This window comes from Mirounga angustirostris, unplaced genomic scaffold, assembly GCF_029215605.1.
Source record: "Mirounga angustirostris isolate CCGP_5_RB_7025 unplaced genomic scaffold, mMirAng1.0.hap1 SCAF_1, whole genome shotgun sequence".
NCBI classification, from domain to species: Eukaryota; Metazoa; Chordata; class Mammalia; order Carnivora; family Phocidae; genus Mirounga; species Mirounga angustirostris.
Genome location: NW_026991709.1, coordinates 139,158,441 through 139,171,953, shown reverse-complemented (window position 1 = coordinate 139,171,953; position 13,513 = coordinate 139,158,441). Strand labels below are relative to the sequence as shown.

Genomic DNA, 13,513 nt, shown 5'->3' with positions numbered 1-13,513 from the left:
CCCGACTTGTTCTCTCTCTCTCTCTCAAATAAACAAATAAAATATTTTTTAAAAATCAGCAGAGGACCTAATTAGATATTTTTCCAAAGAAGAATACAAATAATCATAGGTACATGTAAGTTGTTCAACATCACTCATCCTCAGGAAAATGATTTACATTTTCCTGTAAATGTAAATGTAAATGTAAATCAATACCACAATGAGATAGTACCTCACAACTGTTAGAATGGCTATCACCAAAAAGACAAGAGAGAACAAGTGTTGAGAGGATGCAGAGAAAAGGGAACCCTCATGCACTGTTGTTGGGAATGTAAATTGGTGTAAATAGTATGGAGGTTCCTAAAGAAATTAAAGTAGAGCTACTCTATGATCCAGGAATCCCACTTCTGGGTATATGTCCAAAGAAAATGAAATCAGGACCTTGAAGAAATATCTGCACTCCCATGTTCACTGCAGAATTATTCACAATAGCCAAGATATGGAAACAATCTAAGTCTTCATGCACCAATAAATGGATAAAGAAAATGTAATATAAATACACAATGGAATATTATTTCATCATGAGAAAGAGTGAAATTCTGCCATTTGTGACAACATAAATGGACCCTGAGGGCATTATGCTAAGTGAAATAAGTCACACAGAGACAGACAAATACTGTATAATCTTACTTATATGTGGAATCTAAAAAAGCTAAACTCATAGAAGCAGATAGTAGAATGGTGGTTTCCAGAGGCCGGAGGTTGGGGAAATAGGGAGATGTTGTCAAAAGATACAAACTCCCAGTTATAAAATAAGTAAGTTGTGGAGATGTAATGTACAGCATGGTGACTCTAGTATGATATACTTGAAAGTTGCTAAGGCAGTAGATCTTAAATGTTTTCAAAACACACACACAAGGTAATTAATTATGTGAGGAAATGGAGATGTTAACTAACCATATTGTGGTAGACATTTTGCAATAGATTTGTATATCAAATCATCATGTGTATATCTTAAACTTACACAATGTTATCTGTCAACTATATGTCAATAAAGCTAGAAAACAAATAAATCTTAAAAAAAAAAAAAGGAATTTCCAAATTCTTCCAAAGTGGCTCCACTATTTTATATGTCACCCGCGATACAAGGATTCCAAAATCTCTACTTCCTTGCCAACACTTTTGATTTTTTGTTCTTAATGATAACCATTCTAGTGGGGATAAAGTGGTGTCTCACTACAGTTTGAATTCACATCTTCCTAATGACTAATGATGTAAAGCATCTTTTCACAAGCTTATTGGCTATTTGTATGTCTTCTCTGCTGAAGTGCCTATTCAGATCTTTTGCCCATTGTTTTAAATTGGGTTATTTGTCTTGCTATTGAGCTTTAAAAGCTCTTTATTTCATTCTGGATAGAAGTCCTTTGCCAGATATGTGATTCAAAAAATATTTTTCCCTGGGCCTGTGGCTTGTCTTTTCTTTTTTTTTTTTTTTTAAAGATTTTATTTATTTGTGAGAGAGAGAATGAGAGACAGAGAGCACGAGAGGGAGGAGGGTCAGAGGGAGAAGCAGACCCCCCGCCGAGCAGGGAGCCCGATGCGGGACTCGATCCCGGGACTCCAGGATCACGACCTGAGCCGAAGGCAGTTGCTTAACCGACTGAGCCACCCAGGCACCCGTCTTTTCATTTTTTTAATGATGTCTCTTGAAGCACAAAATTTTAAACCTTTAAAGAAGCTCAATTTATCACTTCCTTCTTTCATGAACTTCCTAGTGAAGTTTTACCTTTTTATTTAAGAAGGAAGTCCCTCTCTAGTGATTTCTGTCCAGATATTACTGACCAAAACCGTATCACATAACCAATCTTAGTGGTAAGGGAGTTTGACTCTAACAAGATTCACCCTCAATGAAATCAGGTTCTGTTATAAAAAGGATAGAATGGCCATTTGGAAGGCAATTAGTGTTGTCATAGATTCTTTTTTTTTTTTTTTTCTGGGGAGAAATTATTTTATTTTAAGATATTTTTACACATTTAAAAGAGGATACATACTGAATTACATTAGCAAAATTATATTAATAACAGGTAACTTATACCTGGAAAGCTAGTTAGAATGAAAAACTGTTTTTGTTTCATTAGTCTTCACTATTTATTAGTTTATGTGATTTCTGTGAAAATGCGTTATAGAAGATCTTCCTTAAAACAAGTATATGAAAATCTAAAATATCATTAATACTTCATTAGCATACAATCCCAAATGGAAAAATTTAAAACAGATTAATCTCCTTTTATATGGGAAGTGCTGAAAAGAGCTAATTTTACTGCTTGAACCTGATCATACCTTTCCCACAATGAATGAAATCTAGCTCTCAGACGGCAAAACGCAGAAAATTCCATAGGCAGACTGTCTTAGAATTCCACTTAATGAAGCTTATGTTTAATTAGCTAGCCATTTTAATTACAATTTCAAGTCTTATAGATACAGAAATTCTATTTTTTCAAAACAAATTTGCATATCCTTATAACACAAAAGGGAAGAAAACAAACAGATTTTAACTGTTGATCCCTTTTACTTTCTGAGCTTAGTGATTGACATTTTTTTTTCTTTTCCTTCAGAGCTTGGCATTCATCTGATTCATTAGCTTCTCCAATCTGATTGCTAGGGTCATGTTTCCTTTAATCTTCAATTTTCCTGACGTGAATGCCATTGTTGGTTTTAGTTTCCCTGAAAACATTTTTATAAAATCATCAGTAGACATAGTCATCACCACATCTGCCTGATCAGAGGGCTCTCCATGTCCAACATTCCCACCTTTGCTTTTAAGATCAAGAAACCGCATTCCACCATCTTCACCTGAGAGCTCAAACTGATAAATTGCTTGAGTGGCTTTAACAACATCATCACTGAGAGAGTCCTTAACAATTCTAAATGTTTCTGCCACGGCTCCAGAACGTGGTTTTGGTGGTGGCTGTGACTTCTCTTCTTTCAATTCTGGAACAGCATCATGTGATTCCATTTTCTTGGTAATTGTATCTGGGTGTTCGTCTAAGAAGAAATCTGGTAACAAAGGCTGACCTGGCTTAATTTCATAGATGTCAAAATTTTTTATTCCTTCTTCTCTTAAGATATTTTCATCAATAATGAAGTTTCCAGTAAAACTTTTTGGCTTTTTAAAAATGGAACAGGCAGCATCTGCAATGATATCAACTTTTCTACACTGGCTTTCAATACCAGATCCTCCCAGCATCTCCATAGCAGCGGTGTGGATGGCTGTTTTAGGCCATAATGCATTGACTGCAATTTCACCCTTAAATTCTTCTGCCATTCCAAGCACACACATAGACATACCATACTTAGCAATGGTATAAGCACAGTGCTGTTTGAACCACAATGGATTTAGGTTCAGTGGTGGGCTGAGATTGAGGATATGAGCAATTTTACTCTTTTTCTTTTTTTTTTTTTAAGGTTTATTTATTTGACAGAGAGAGAGATAGCGAGAAAGGGAACACAAGCAGGGGGAGTGGGAGAGGGAGAAGCAGACGTCCTGCCGAGCAGGGAGCCCGATCTGGGGCTCGATCCCAGGACCCTGGGATCATGACCCGAGCTGAAGGCAGACGCTTAACGACTGAGCCACCCAAGCACCCTACTCTTTTTCAAATAAGGAATACATGCTTTAGATGTCAGAAAGGTGCCTCTGGTGTTGACATTCATCATCAAATCCACTCTCTTTGTAGGTGTTTCCAATGTGTTGGTCAAGCTAATAACACTGGCATTATTCACCAAAATATCAATTCCTCCAAATCGCTCCACTGCTTTCTCCACTGCATTACTGATTTGCTGTTCATCTCTCACATCCACAGCACAGGGCAGGGCCTTTCCTCCAGCTGCTTCAACCTCTTCAGCAGCGGTAAAGATTGTGCCTGGAAGTTTGGGGTTTACATGGGTGGTCTTCGCAGCAATGACAATGTTTGCTCCATCCCTTGCTGCTTTCAATGCAATAGCTTTGCCCATGCCATGGCTTGCACCTGTGATAAAAACTGTACATCCTGCTAGCCTCCCGGTGTTGGGTAACATGATTTTCTTAGAGCAGAGGCGGCGGCGACAATCTCCATTGTTGTCATAGGTTCCTAAGCAAGATGATCAGAGTCTACTTTAGAAAGTATATTGGGGGGCGTGTGGGTGGGTCAGTCATTAAGCATCTGCTTTCGGCTCAGGTCATGATCCCAGGGTCCTGGGATCGAGCCCCGCATTGGGCTCCCCGCTCAGCGGGAAGCCGCTTCTCCCTCTCCCACTCCCCTTACTTGTGTTCCCTCTCTGGCTGTGTCTCTCTCTGTCAAATAAATAAATAAAATCTTTAAAAAAAAAGAGTGTATTGGTTTTTCTACCGCCAGCATAATGCTTCATAACAACAAGCAGAAAACCCTTGTAGCATACACAATGAATGAATGCTTATTGCCCATGCGTCCAGAGTCAGCTGAGCTTCGGCTGAGTGACTCTGCTAATCTTGGCTGGCTGTCTGTCTCTCTCTCACATGCCAAAGAGTGGGCTGGCTGTTGATTGATCTAGGCTGGTTTCAGTGGGCTGATGTGATGACTCAGCTCTATCCCATGCGTCCCTCATCCTCCAGCAGTCTAGCCTGGCCTTGATTTCCTGGTGACGGCGGAGGTACAAGAGAGCAAGGTAAACAAGGCCTCTTGAGGATTAGGCTAGGAAATGACATTCTTCCACTTCTGCCACATTCCATGGTCCAATGAGAGTCATGAAGCCAGCCTGGACTCAAGAAGTCAAGAAGTAGATCGATTCCTCCCTTTAGTGAGGAGAATTGCAGTCTCATGTCAACTATGTGTATGCAGGCAGGGATGAAGATTTGGAGCCTTGAAAGCAGTCAATCTAACATACAAAGCAATCACCATCAGACTAGGGTAGTGGGGTAAGGGAATGAGCTAGTCAAGTAAAAACAAGCGAGACTATTTCAGTAACCCAGAGGAGAAAATGGTAGCCTGAGCTGAAGGAGAGCCTGTGAGGATGGAGAGAAACAGACCAACTTCAGAGACATCTAGGGGCTAGTGAAGAAGACTTGCGGTTGACTAAATCACAGGGAGAGGAGAACAGGTAGGGGGCAAGGAGCAGCCAAGTACTCCATGTAGTATGTCCTCTTTTTGCTTTTCAGGGGGGCCCTAAGTCATCAGATATTTTTGCTATCAAAGAGAATGACGAGAGAGAGAAAATAGCATATGTAAGGAACAGTATGACATACATTTGAATTTTACTTACTGCCAAAACTGACCCATTTCTGTTATGGCTTTAGTTTGATTTTCCACTGATCTCTTGGGAGTGTTGCAAGGTACGATAACTTGTGACACGTGTCTATCACTGAGATCTAGTTTAATGAGGCATTTTATTCTAAACGATATACTGTGGGCGAGGTGAGAAGAGAAATGTTTTCCCAGAGCCATACGGATATGGCTTTTGGTTGATTAGGCCTGAAAATTGTCCAAAATAAATTAGTACTTAATGTATGCCAGAAAGCCAGATGCCAGCTTTAATGGGGAGTCACAAAGTAGCATGACAACAGTGACACATAAGAGCTGAAGGGGCCTGTGAATCAAATATTGCGTTTGCTGATACAAGGTTTGTGCATTGTCAGGGCTATAGACTCGTGCTTTATTGAGAGTGAAAATTTCCAAGGCTTACAGTCACGGAATATGATATTCCAGGGGGTTCATTTGGCCTTCAAATGTAGACATTCCAGCTTGAAAACCAAAGCTGGAAGCAGCTCTTTTGTTGGGTCTTGATGATTGCATTTTCCAGTGGAAATTTTAAAGTGTATTCTAAAAGAAAAGAATGCGGGGTGCCTGGGTGGCTTAGTCCTTAAGCATCTGCCTTTGGCTCAGGTCATGATCCCAGGGTCCTGGGACTGAGTGCCACATTGGGCTCCCTGCTCGGCAGGAAGCCTGCTTCTCCCTTTCCCACTCCCCCTGCTTGTGTTCCTGCTCTCACTATCTCTCTCCGTCAAATAAATAAATAAAATCTTTAAAAAAATCCTTTAAAAAAAAAAGAAAAGAATGCCAGTTTCCCAAGCCCTTAAGCAAAGCCCCACTAATTTCAAGAACAGGAAAATAAGAGATGATAGCATAACCTGGTAAACCCATGCGGAAGGCATAATCAACACAGTGGAGGATGTGCTGTTCTAGGGTACCTGGAAGGAGATAGGGAGAAGGGTAAGATTCCCTCTCCAGAGAGACCCCACACGCTTCATCATTTGTCCCCCTTCCAAAATAAAGAAGCAAAAGCGGGAATATGACTATTATACCAATCCTCATGACAAGGGGTCTAGTGGACACCACCATTTGCTTACTCACTCGCTCTTTCATACGATGAATTGTTATCAAACACTTAACTAATACCATTAACATCATGGATGGTGAGTTCTGCTCAGTGATATGAAAACACAAAGAGTAATAAGATGGACTCTGCCCTTCCTGGATTGAGGTAAGAATAGTAGCAGTCTTCACCAAGATCTATGTAGCAGGCATTTTGTGTATTTATCTTATTTATCCCCCTGAAAACTCCAAAATGTATGTATTTGCTATCATTACTTAAATGATAAAGAGAATGAGATTTAGAATAGTCAAGAAATATGTATCCAAGCTTATGCTTCTAGAAAATTTATTCAACCAGGACTTGATTTTCCTCTATTCTGCTCCCAAATCGCTTGCCCTTAGTCATGCCTACATTAGAGTCTAAAAGGGGAGAGAAAACATGGATAAAAGCAAATAACCAGGGTAGATATAATGATCCTTACAATGCTTTCTACATGCCCAACACTTTTCTAAATACTTTACATGTTTTAATTCACTTAATCCCCATAGCAGTGTCATAATGTAGGTACTAGTATTATCTCTATTTTCAGAATAGGAAAACTGAGGCACAGAGAGATTTACCAAAAAGTTATGCAACCAATAAATGACCATGCTGAGATTTGAACACAGGGAGACTGGGGCTCCAAGAATCCATGCTATCAACACCTGGCTATGCCATCATTCTCAAAGGAAAAACACAGATTCAAAGCTAGAGGAGGGAGTGATTTTCTTGTAAAGTAGATTATGTGGGAGAAAATAAGTTTTGGGGGAAGATGAAACTTTTGAACTGGTTTTTGGAAAACGGGTGGACAGGTGAAAGGAGGGTGAGGCTCCAGTGGAAAACATTCTACCCTCTCTCTACCACCCTGCCTTTATTCTCTCTCTTTGGCATTATTTCCTTCATAGCAGTTTGTGGTCTGTAATTATTCACTTATGTATTTTCCTTACTTCCTTGTAAAAAGACCATGAGGGCGGGGACCAGATTCTCTTCATCACTGCATGCCCTGTGCCAGGCACACAATCATCACCAATGAACTAGAGAAAGGAGAAGAAAGGAAATTGGAGAAGTTAGGAAATGAGTAAGGAGTTGATAAGTTCTACAGGAATTCAAGAAATCTGCCCAAGATTGGTCAAGGAGAGCTTCATGTGGTCGGTGGAATCTGAGCCAAGAAGAAATTTTTAATTATATTATATTGCATCAATTCTAAGATTTACATATTTTCCATGTGAAATGAACGGCAATGAAATTAGAACCCACTTTTAATCAATGGTATATTTTAACTTAATTGGCATCATTTTTTCTACCTTAAGTGATAAATTAAAACAACAGTCCATTTTATAACTGATGACATCTTAGATCAATGAAATAAAGTATTGATGTAAAAATGCCTTGTCTGCCATCTATAGACAATGCCTGTTAGGAAATGAATGCGGAGGACAAAAGCCCACTATGGAGTGTCCTGGCGGCCGTCCTATTGTAGGCTTGTTACGAAAAATAAGAGGGAACCACAGTGACTTTCTGGGGGGAGGAGTAACTTCACTGAAACAGTGTTTAAGAAGTGACTGAACTCCACATGAAGAAAAGCCTGGAGATGGAAGAAAATGTCATCAATAAAGGCAGCCTAGAAGTAAGGAGGTAGAGAGAGTCACGTCCCAAAGTCAAGGGTGTTCCAAAGTCAATTGTATCACTAGTGCTGTGAGCTGACATGCATCATTTTGCCCTTCTGGTTTTGGTGTTTTCATTAATAAGATGGAAGGGTAACACAGAGCAGTTTACAGGCCTCCATGAGTTCTAAACCATGATGTTTATTCCAGGTCTGAGACAGTGGGACCCTGCTATGGACTTCAGATAGCAATATAAACCATGAATACTCCAGGAGCAGTAGTTTGAAGGAAGAATAGTATGTGCAAAAGCATGGAGGTTGGAGAAGGGATGGAAGCGAATCCAACATTGTGTGGCTAAAGATAAGGTCAGTGATGCAGAAGGGCAGAAGAGGACAAGGCTGAGCAGAGCCTTTGGAAGGCCACGTTAGACCTTCTTCTAGGAATGACAGGGAGCCATTGAAGACTTCATAAACAAGCACAACGATCATAATCAAGCAGAACTATCACAGTCAAATATACACTTCAGTGAGATGGTCATTTTGTCTGATTTGCTGAGGGAGAATCTAGTAGGGGTAAGCTCAGAGCCCATCTACTAGGAAGAACCAGTTGATAAAAAAACATGGAAGAGGTTGACATTAGAAAAAGAGAACTAGACAGTTTTCAAGGCACTTAGAAGCCAGAATTGGCAGAATTTACTAAGAAATTTAATAGTGAGGGAGAAATAAAAACAATAATTATAACGGTGGTTGTATTTGTTTGCTAGAGCTGCCATAAGAAAATACCACCACTGGGTGGCTTAAACACGAGAGATTTGTTTCCTCATAGTTCCGGAGGCTACAGGTCCAACATCAAGGTGTCAGCAGGTTTGGGTTCCTCTGAGGCCTCTCTCTTTGGCTTTCAGATGACCACGTTCTCACCATGTCTGCACATGGTTGTATCTCTGTGTGTGCACTTTCCTAGTGTCTGTGGGCCCTAATCTCTTTTTATAAGGACTCCAGTCAGATTGAATTACGACCCACCTTAACAGCTTCATTTTACTTGAATTGCATCTTTAAAGGCCCTATCTCCAAAAACAGTCATATTGTGAGGTCCTAAAGGTTAGGGCTTCAACATAATAATTTTGGGGGACACATAATTCAGTTCATAATGTAATAATAATAGTAGTAATAGCTACTACCTAGAGGGCCTGCTAGTTCTATTGTCTCACTTTTCACCATTCTGGACTATCTTTGTTTCTTCTTCCACCCCCCTCTCTACCCTCAGCTATCCATATGCTAGCCCACCTGCCCTCTTACTCACATCCTGGGATTCTGAATTCACCACCATCATATTGGACACCAAATCACACCTCAGTGGCTCCCCTCCCTAGCTTGCCAGCCATTCATTAAACCTCTTAGTTCCCATTGCCCTCATATGATCTCACCTCCCCTGATCAATGGAAACAAAGAAATAACTACCACATTCCCACCTCTTCAGCAGACATCGTGTACCCTGCCCTCAGCACTCAACAACTCGGCACACACCCATAGCCTCCCACTGAAATCCCCGGGACTCTACCTGAGTGGCAGGGAATGAACGCCCATCCTCAGTTAGGTTCTCCAGGAAGCACTGTGACATGGAATTTAGTGTGCAGGATGTTTGTTCAAGAGTTCTCTTGGGATTGACATCCACAGAGACAGGACAGGGAAAGGAAATAGGAGTGGCCAGAGGGAAAATTCAAGTTGGCCCAGTGCACAGGCCCAGTGACAGCCTCAGCCAACCCTGTGGGGAGTTCTGGACCCAAGATGAGCTTAGATGGCCAGGCTTTTATATCCCCATTTCAATCAGTCATTGGATATGGGTCACCATGGAAGGGCGTGACCTTGGCAAGGCAGCTTCCTGCACCTAAGGCAATTACTGAACGGGTGGACAGTGGAAGGTTGTCCACTGACAGCCCCCCCACCCCAAAGCTAGGCAACAAGTCCTTCCCTAAAGGAGAATCTGGGTGGCACCTCATGATGGCCCCCACAAAGTCTCCCAGCAAGTAGCCCTCAGCCCATGACTGACAAGGGTTGGAGAATAAGTAGCCACGCTTCCTCATCTCTTGGGGTTGGGACTGGTGGGGAGATACCTCTAAAGCACATGCCACACTGCCTCCCCGATTTCCCCAGTTGAGTTGAGCCTCAGTTGCCCAAAGTGATAACCTGCTTGATAGCACCCCATTGATTGGATTTCTTCCCTTTCCCTTCTCACTTCCCCACTCTTTACCTATGCTTCCTAAATAAACCATGTGCATTTAAATCCTTAGCTCGGGGATGCTTTGGGGTAACCCAACCAAAAAACATCTCCAAAAAGCTTCTTGACTCATTTTCTCTACATGATAAGAATAGACATTTTTTTAAAGGAATGACCTGTATCCCTAGGCTAAATTGCCTCCCTTTCATTGCAATTTACACTTTTTTTTTTTTTTTCTGACTAAACCAGTTATTTGAAGTAGTCATGAGTGACCTTGGCATATACTAATGCCTGTAAGGTGCAGACTGTTTGCAGAAAGTGCTGATTTCTCTAGCGTGATGTTAATTGTTTATCAGAAGGGCCCATACACTCAACAAGAAAACATCCTTAGCACGTCTCTGTGACTTAATCAAAAGCTGGTCGGTGAAGCACATTCCTCAGTCATAATCCTAGCAGACAATAAAATCAATCTTCTCTGAATGGTTATGTCTGGAACCTGCTTACAGCAACTTGTTGGCTGCTGGAGTACCCACATCTGTATTCAGCAGCAGCTGTCCAGGGAAATGGTCTCCATATACCCCCAGGAATACCTGCTGTTGGCCTATTTGCATAGGTAGATACAACCAGAGAATTGCTCCTCGTGGCAAGGGATGACAGATGGGCTAAAAACCTCCAGAGGGCTCGGTTGCTATGCCAAGAGTAGCAGTTCCAGGTGGTAGATGACTACACAAACACTTTTAACTGTGAACAGCTTTCCTTCACGAGGGAAGGTTGTCTTAGTTGACAGATATACATGGTAAGGGGAATGTTTGTTTCTGGTCTTCTTTACTTCCTTTTAACCTGTGGCCCTTGACCATTTGGATCCATTTGAGATGTCAAGAGAGAAAAGAGAAGAAAAATGAAACATCTTTGGCTTTTAAGTTGAAAAGCCACAGTCCACCTATCACAGGAAATGTTCAAAGAATACACGCCACGAGAATTTTGTCCCACCCATCAAAGAAATTTTTATTGGGCTGAGACAATGACTTGGGTGCGGCTAGTTTCTTTAGGAGGTGGTCCCTGGACGCACAGGTGAGATGTGAGACAGAGAAGGGAGGAAATTAAATAAATGGTGTGTTGATGAGCTGGTTTGCAGTGTGGGTAGTTGGAGCTAAAACTGCTTAGGGACCCTCTGAGAAATTGTGGGAAGCACCCCCTCAGCATCTTCCCACTGAAAGACAAGCAGATTGAGGTCTTTATCTCCCAAATCCTCTCACCTGCTGGCCAACAGCTGCCCAGAGAGATGTCAATACTATATAATTCTGAGCTGTACCTGCTCAGCCGAGCAAGCTCCCAGGATAACTGAGAAAGCCCTCAAGCAGAGAAAACAGAAAGAGAGGTGGGGAACTTGCAGTGTGTTGGAAGTTCTATAGCTGCAGCTCAGGTGAGGGAGAGAATAAGAGAAAATGGGGCAAGGCATCAACAGTGCCTGCTTTACTGCGCTTGAGGGTTGAAGAGAAGGCAATAAGGGATGGAGGTGGGGGGAAGTAAGGCCATGAGATACTATGGCACTCTTTGAGAAGGGGCTCTGCCCCTTCTGTCTCTCATCCTCCGCTGATCAAATCCAGGGAGGGGAAGATTGAATGAATCCCCACGTAAGTTTTAGAGTCTAAGTGCACCCTGAGTTCAAGTTCCTGGCAGGGCCCTTGAAAGCAAGCAGGGTCCTTGAGGTCCCCCATACCTCACTAGCTTAGAACAGCAACACAGAGTACAAATGATGTCAGTGAGGGTAATCTCAGAAAACACAGAAATAGAAGAAGGTGAGAGAAGTAGATCATAAAAGGCTCTAGGTCATGATGAAAAAGAAACAGAATTCATGAACTAATAAGCAAGGTCAAGGGGAATACGAATATTTCAGCAAAATCAGGGTGATGGGTGTGATGGTTAAGAAGAAGGCAGCTGAGACCATTGTAGCAGATGCCAGCAAAAAACCAGAGACCAAAAACATTCCAGATTCCTCCCTCCAAAACCATGGCACTCTATAAATTCCCTGAAATCTTAGATGTTGCTTCAGGGAGGAGGTGGGGAGGGAAAATGTCCAAATTGGCAGAGGTTAAATCTAAAATGACTACGTGTTTTAGTTTGGGTTTCCCTAAAAGAAGAGCCTGAATTTGAGTGTAGGTGGGTTTTTTTTGGGGGGGGGGGGATGAGGAGAGGAGGGGAGGTGATTCCAGAGAACAGGAGTGAGGGACTGGAAGAGGGAAACTGGGAAAGCTGCAAAGCCAATGTAAGGGAATGTTATTGAGGTAGCCCTTGTGAGCAATAGGAACTCATTTCCCTTGGGACCTCCTGAGACTCATAGAGAATTGTCCACCTGAAGGACGGGAGGCTGAGGCATTTATCCAGTTGGCTCCCATCCCCAAATGGTCAAGGGATGCCATCTGTATTAACCTGGTTCTCCAGAAAAAAACAGGAACAGTAGGGTGTGTGTGTGTGTGTGTGTGTGTGTGTGTGTGTGTGTGTGTGTAGAGATGTATTATAGAAACTGACAAGTCACAAGATCTGTAGGGTGAGTTGGCAAACTGGAGACCTAAGAATGCTGATTGTTTAGTTCCAGTATGAAGGGCAGGTTCAAGGCTCAGGAAGAGCCATTGTTTCAGTTTGAGTCTGAAAGCAGGAAAAAGACAATGTCCCAGTCCACCAGCCATCAGGCAGGAAGAGTTCTCTCCTACTTAAGGGACAGTCAGCCTTTTTGTTCTATTCAGGCTTTCAACTGATTGGATGCGACCCACACACAGTGTCCCAGGCAATCTGCTTTGCTCAGTCTACCAATTTAAACATTAATCTCATCCAAAGACTCCCTCACAGAAACACCCAGAACAATGCTTAATATCTGGGCACCCTGCAGCCTGGTCAAGCTGACACATAAAATTAACCATCACACTCTCAGAAGTGTTCATTCTTCCCCACTTCCAAGCTGCCTGAACACTACAAGCCAAGCTAGCACCTGCCAACGTTTGTGAGTTTGAACGAACCCATGGGCACAAAAAGCAAAGGCTCAGCACATACACTTCAACCTAGAGGCTGACAGTTGGACATAAGTCAAAGCCCATACAGGACTGTGTACCCGGCCAAGGCTTAAATCAGAAGTGAAGCCAAGATGATGTGCTTGGGGGCATAAGAGCATCTTATCTGTTAGGTTTTTCAGAATTTATTAAGATTATTATTTTTTCTGTCATTGACAGAATCGGGATTCAAAAAAGAGATTAGATTGGGTTATAGAAAGCTACACTTTCTGCACATCTGCTTTTTGTGGTCTGGGACATTCTCACCCACTTCACATATATAAGAAACCTTAACAAGCTAAATCTGAT

At 41.9% G+C, this 13,513-nt stretch overlaps 1 protein-coding gene across 1 annotated transcript; it reads right to left on the bottom strand.

Moving 5' to 3' along the window:
• Positions 1-2,219: 2,219 nt before the first annotated feature.
• LOC123834689 (hydroxysteroid dehydrogenase-like protein 2) lies at positions 2,220-4,099 on the bottom strand. The gene is made up of 2 exons (XM_054505101.2): positions 3,622-4,099; positions 2,220-3,421 (listed from the first exon to the last, which is right to left on the bottom strand). The coding sequence occupies exons 1-2, from the start codon at positions 4,051-4,053 to the stop codon at positions 2,591-2,593; spliced, it is 1,263 nt and encodes a 420-aa protein (XP_054361076.1). The 5' UTR covers positions 4,054-4,099; the 3' UTR covers positions 2,220-2,590.
• Positions 4,100-13,513: the final 9,414 nt, after the last annotated feature.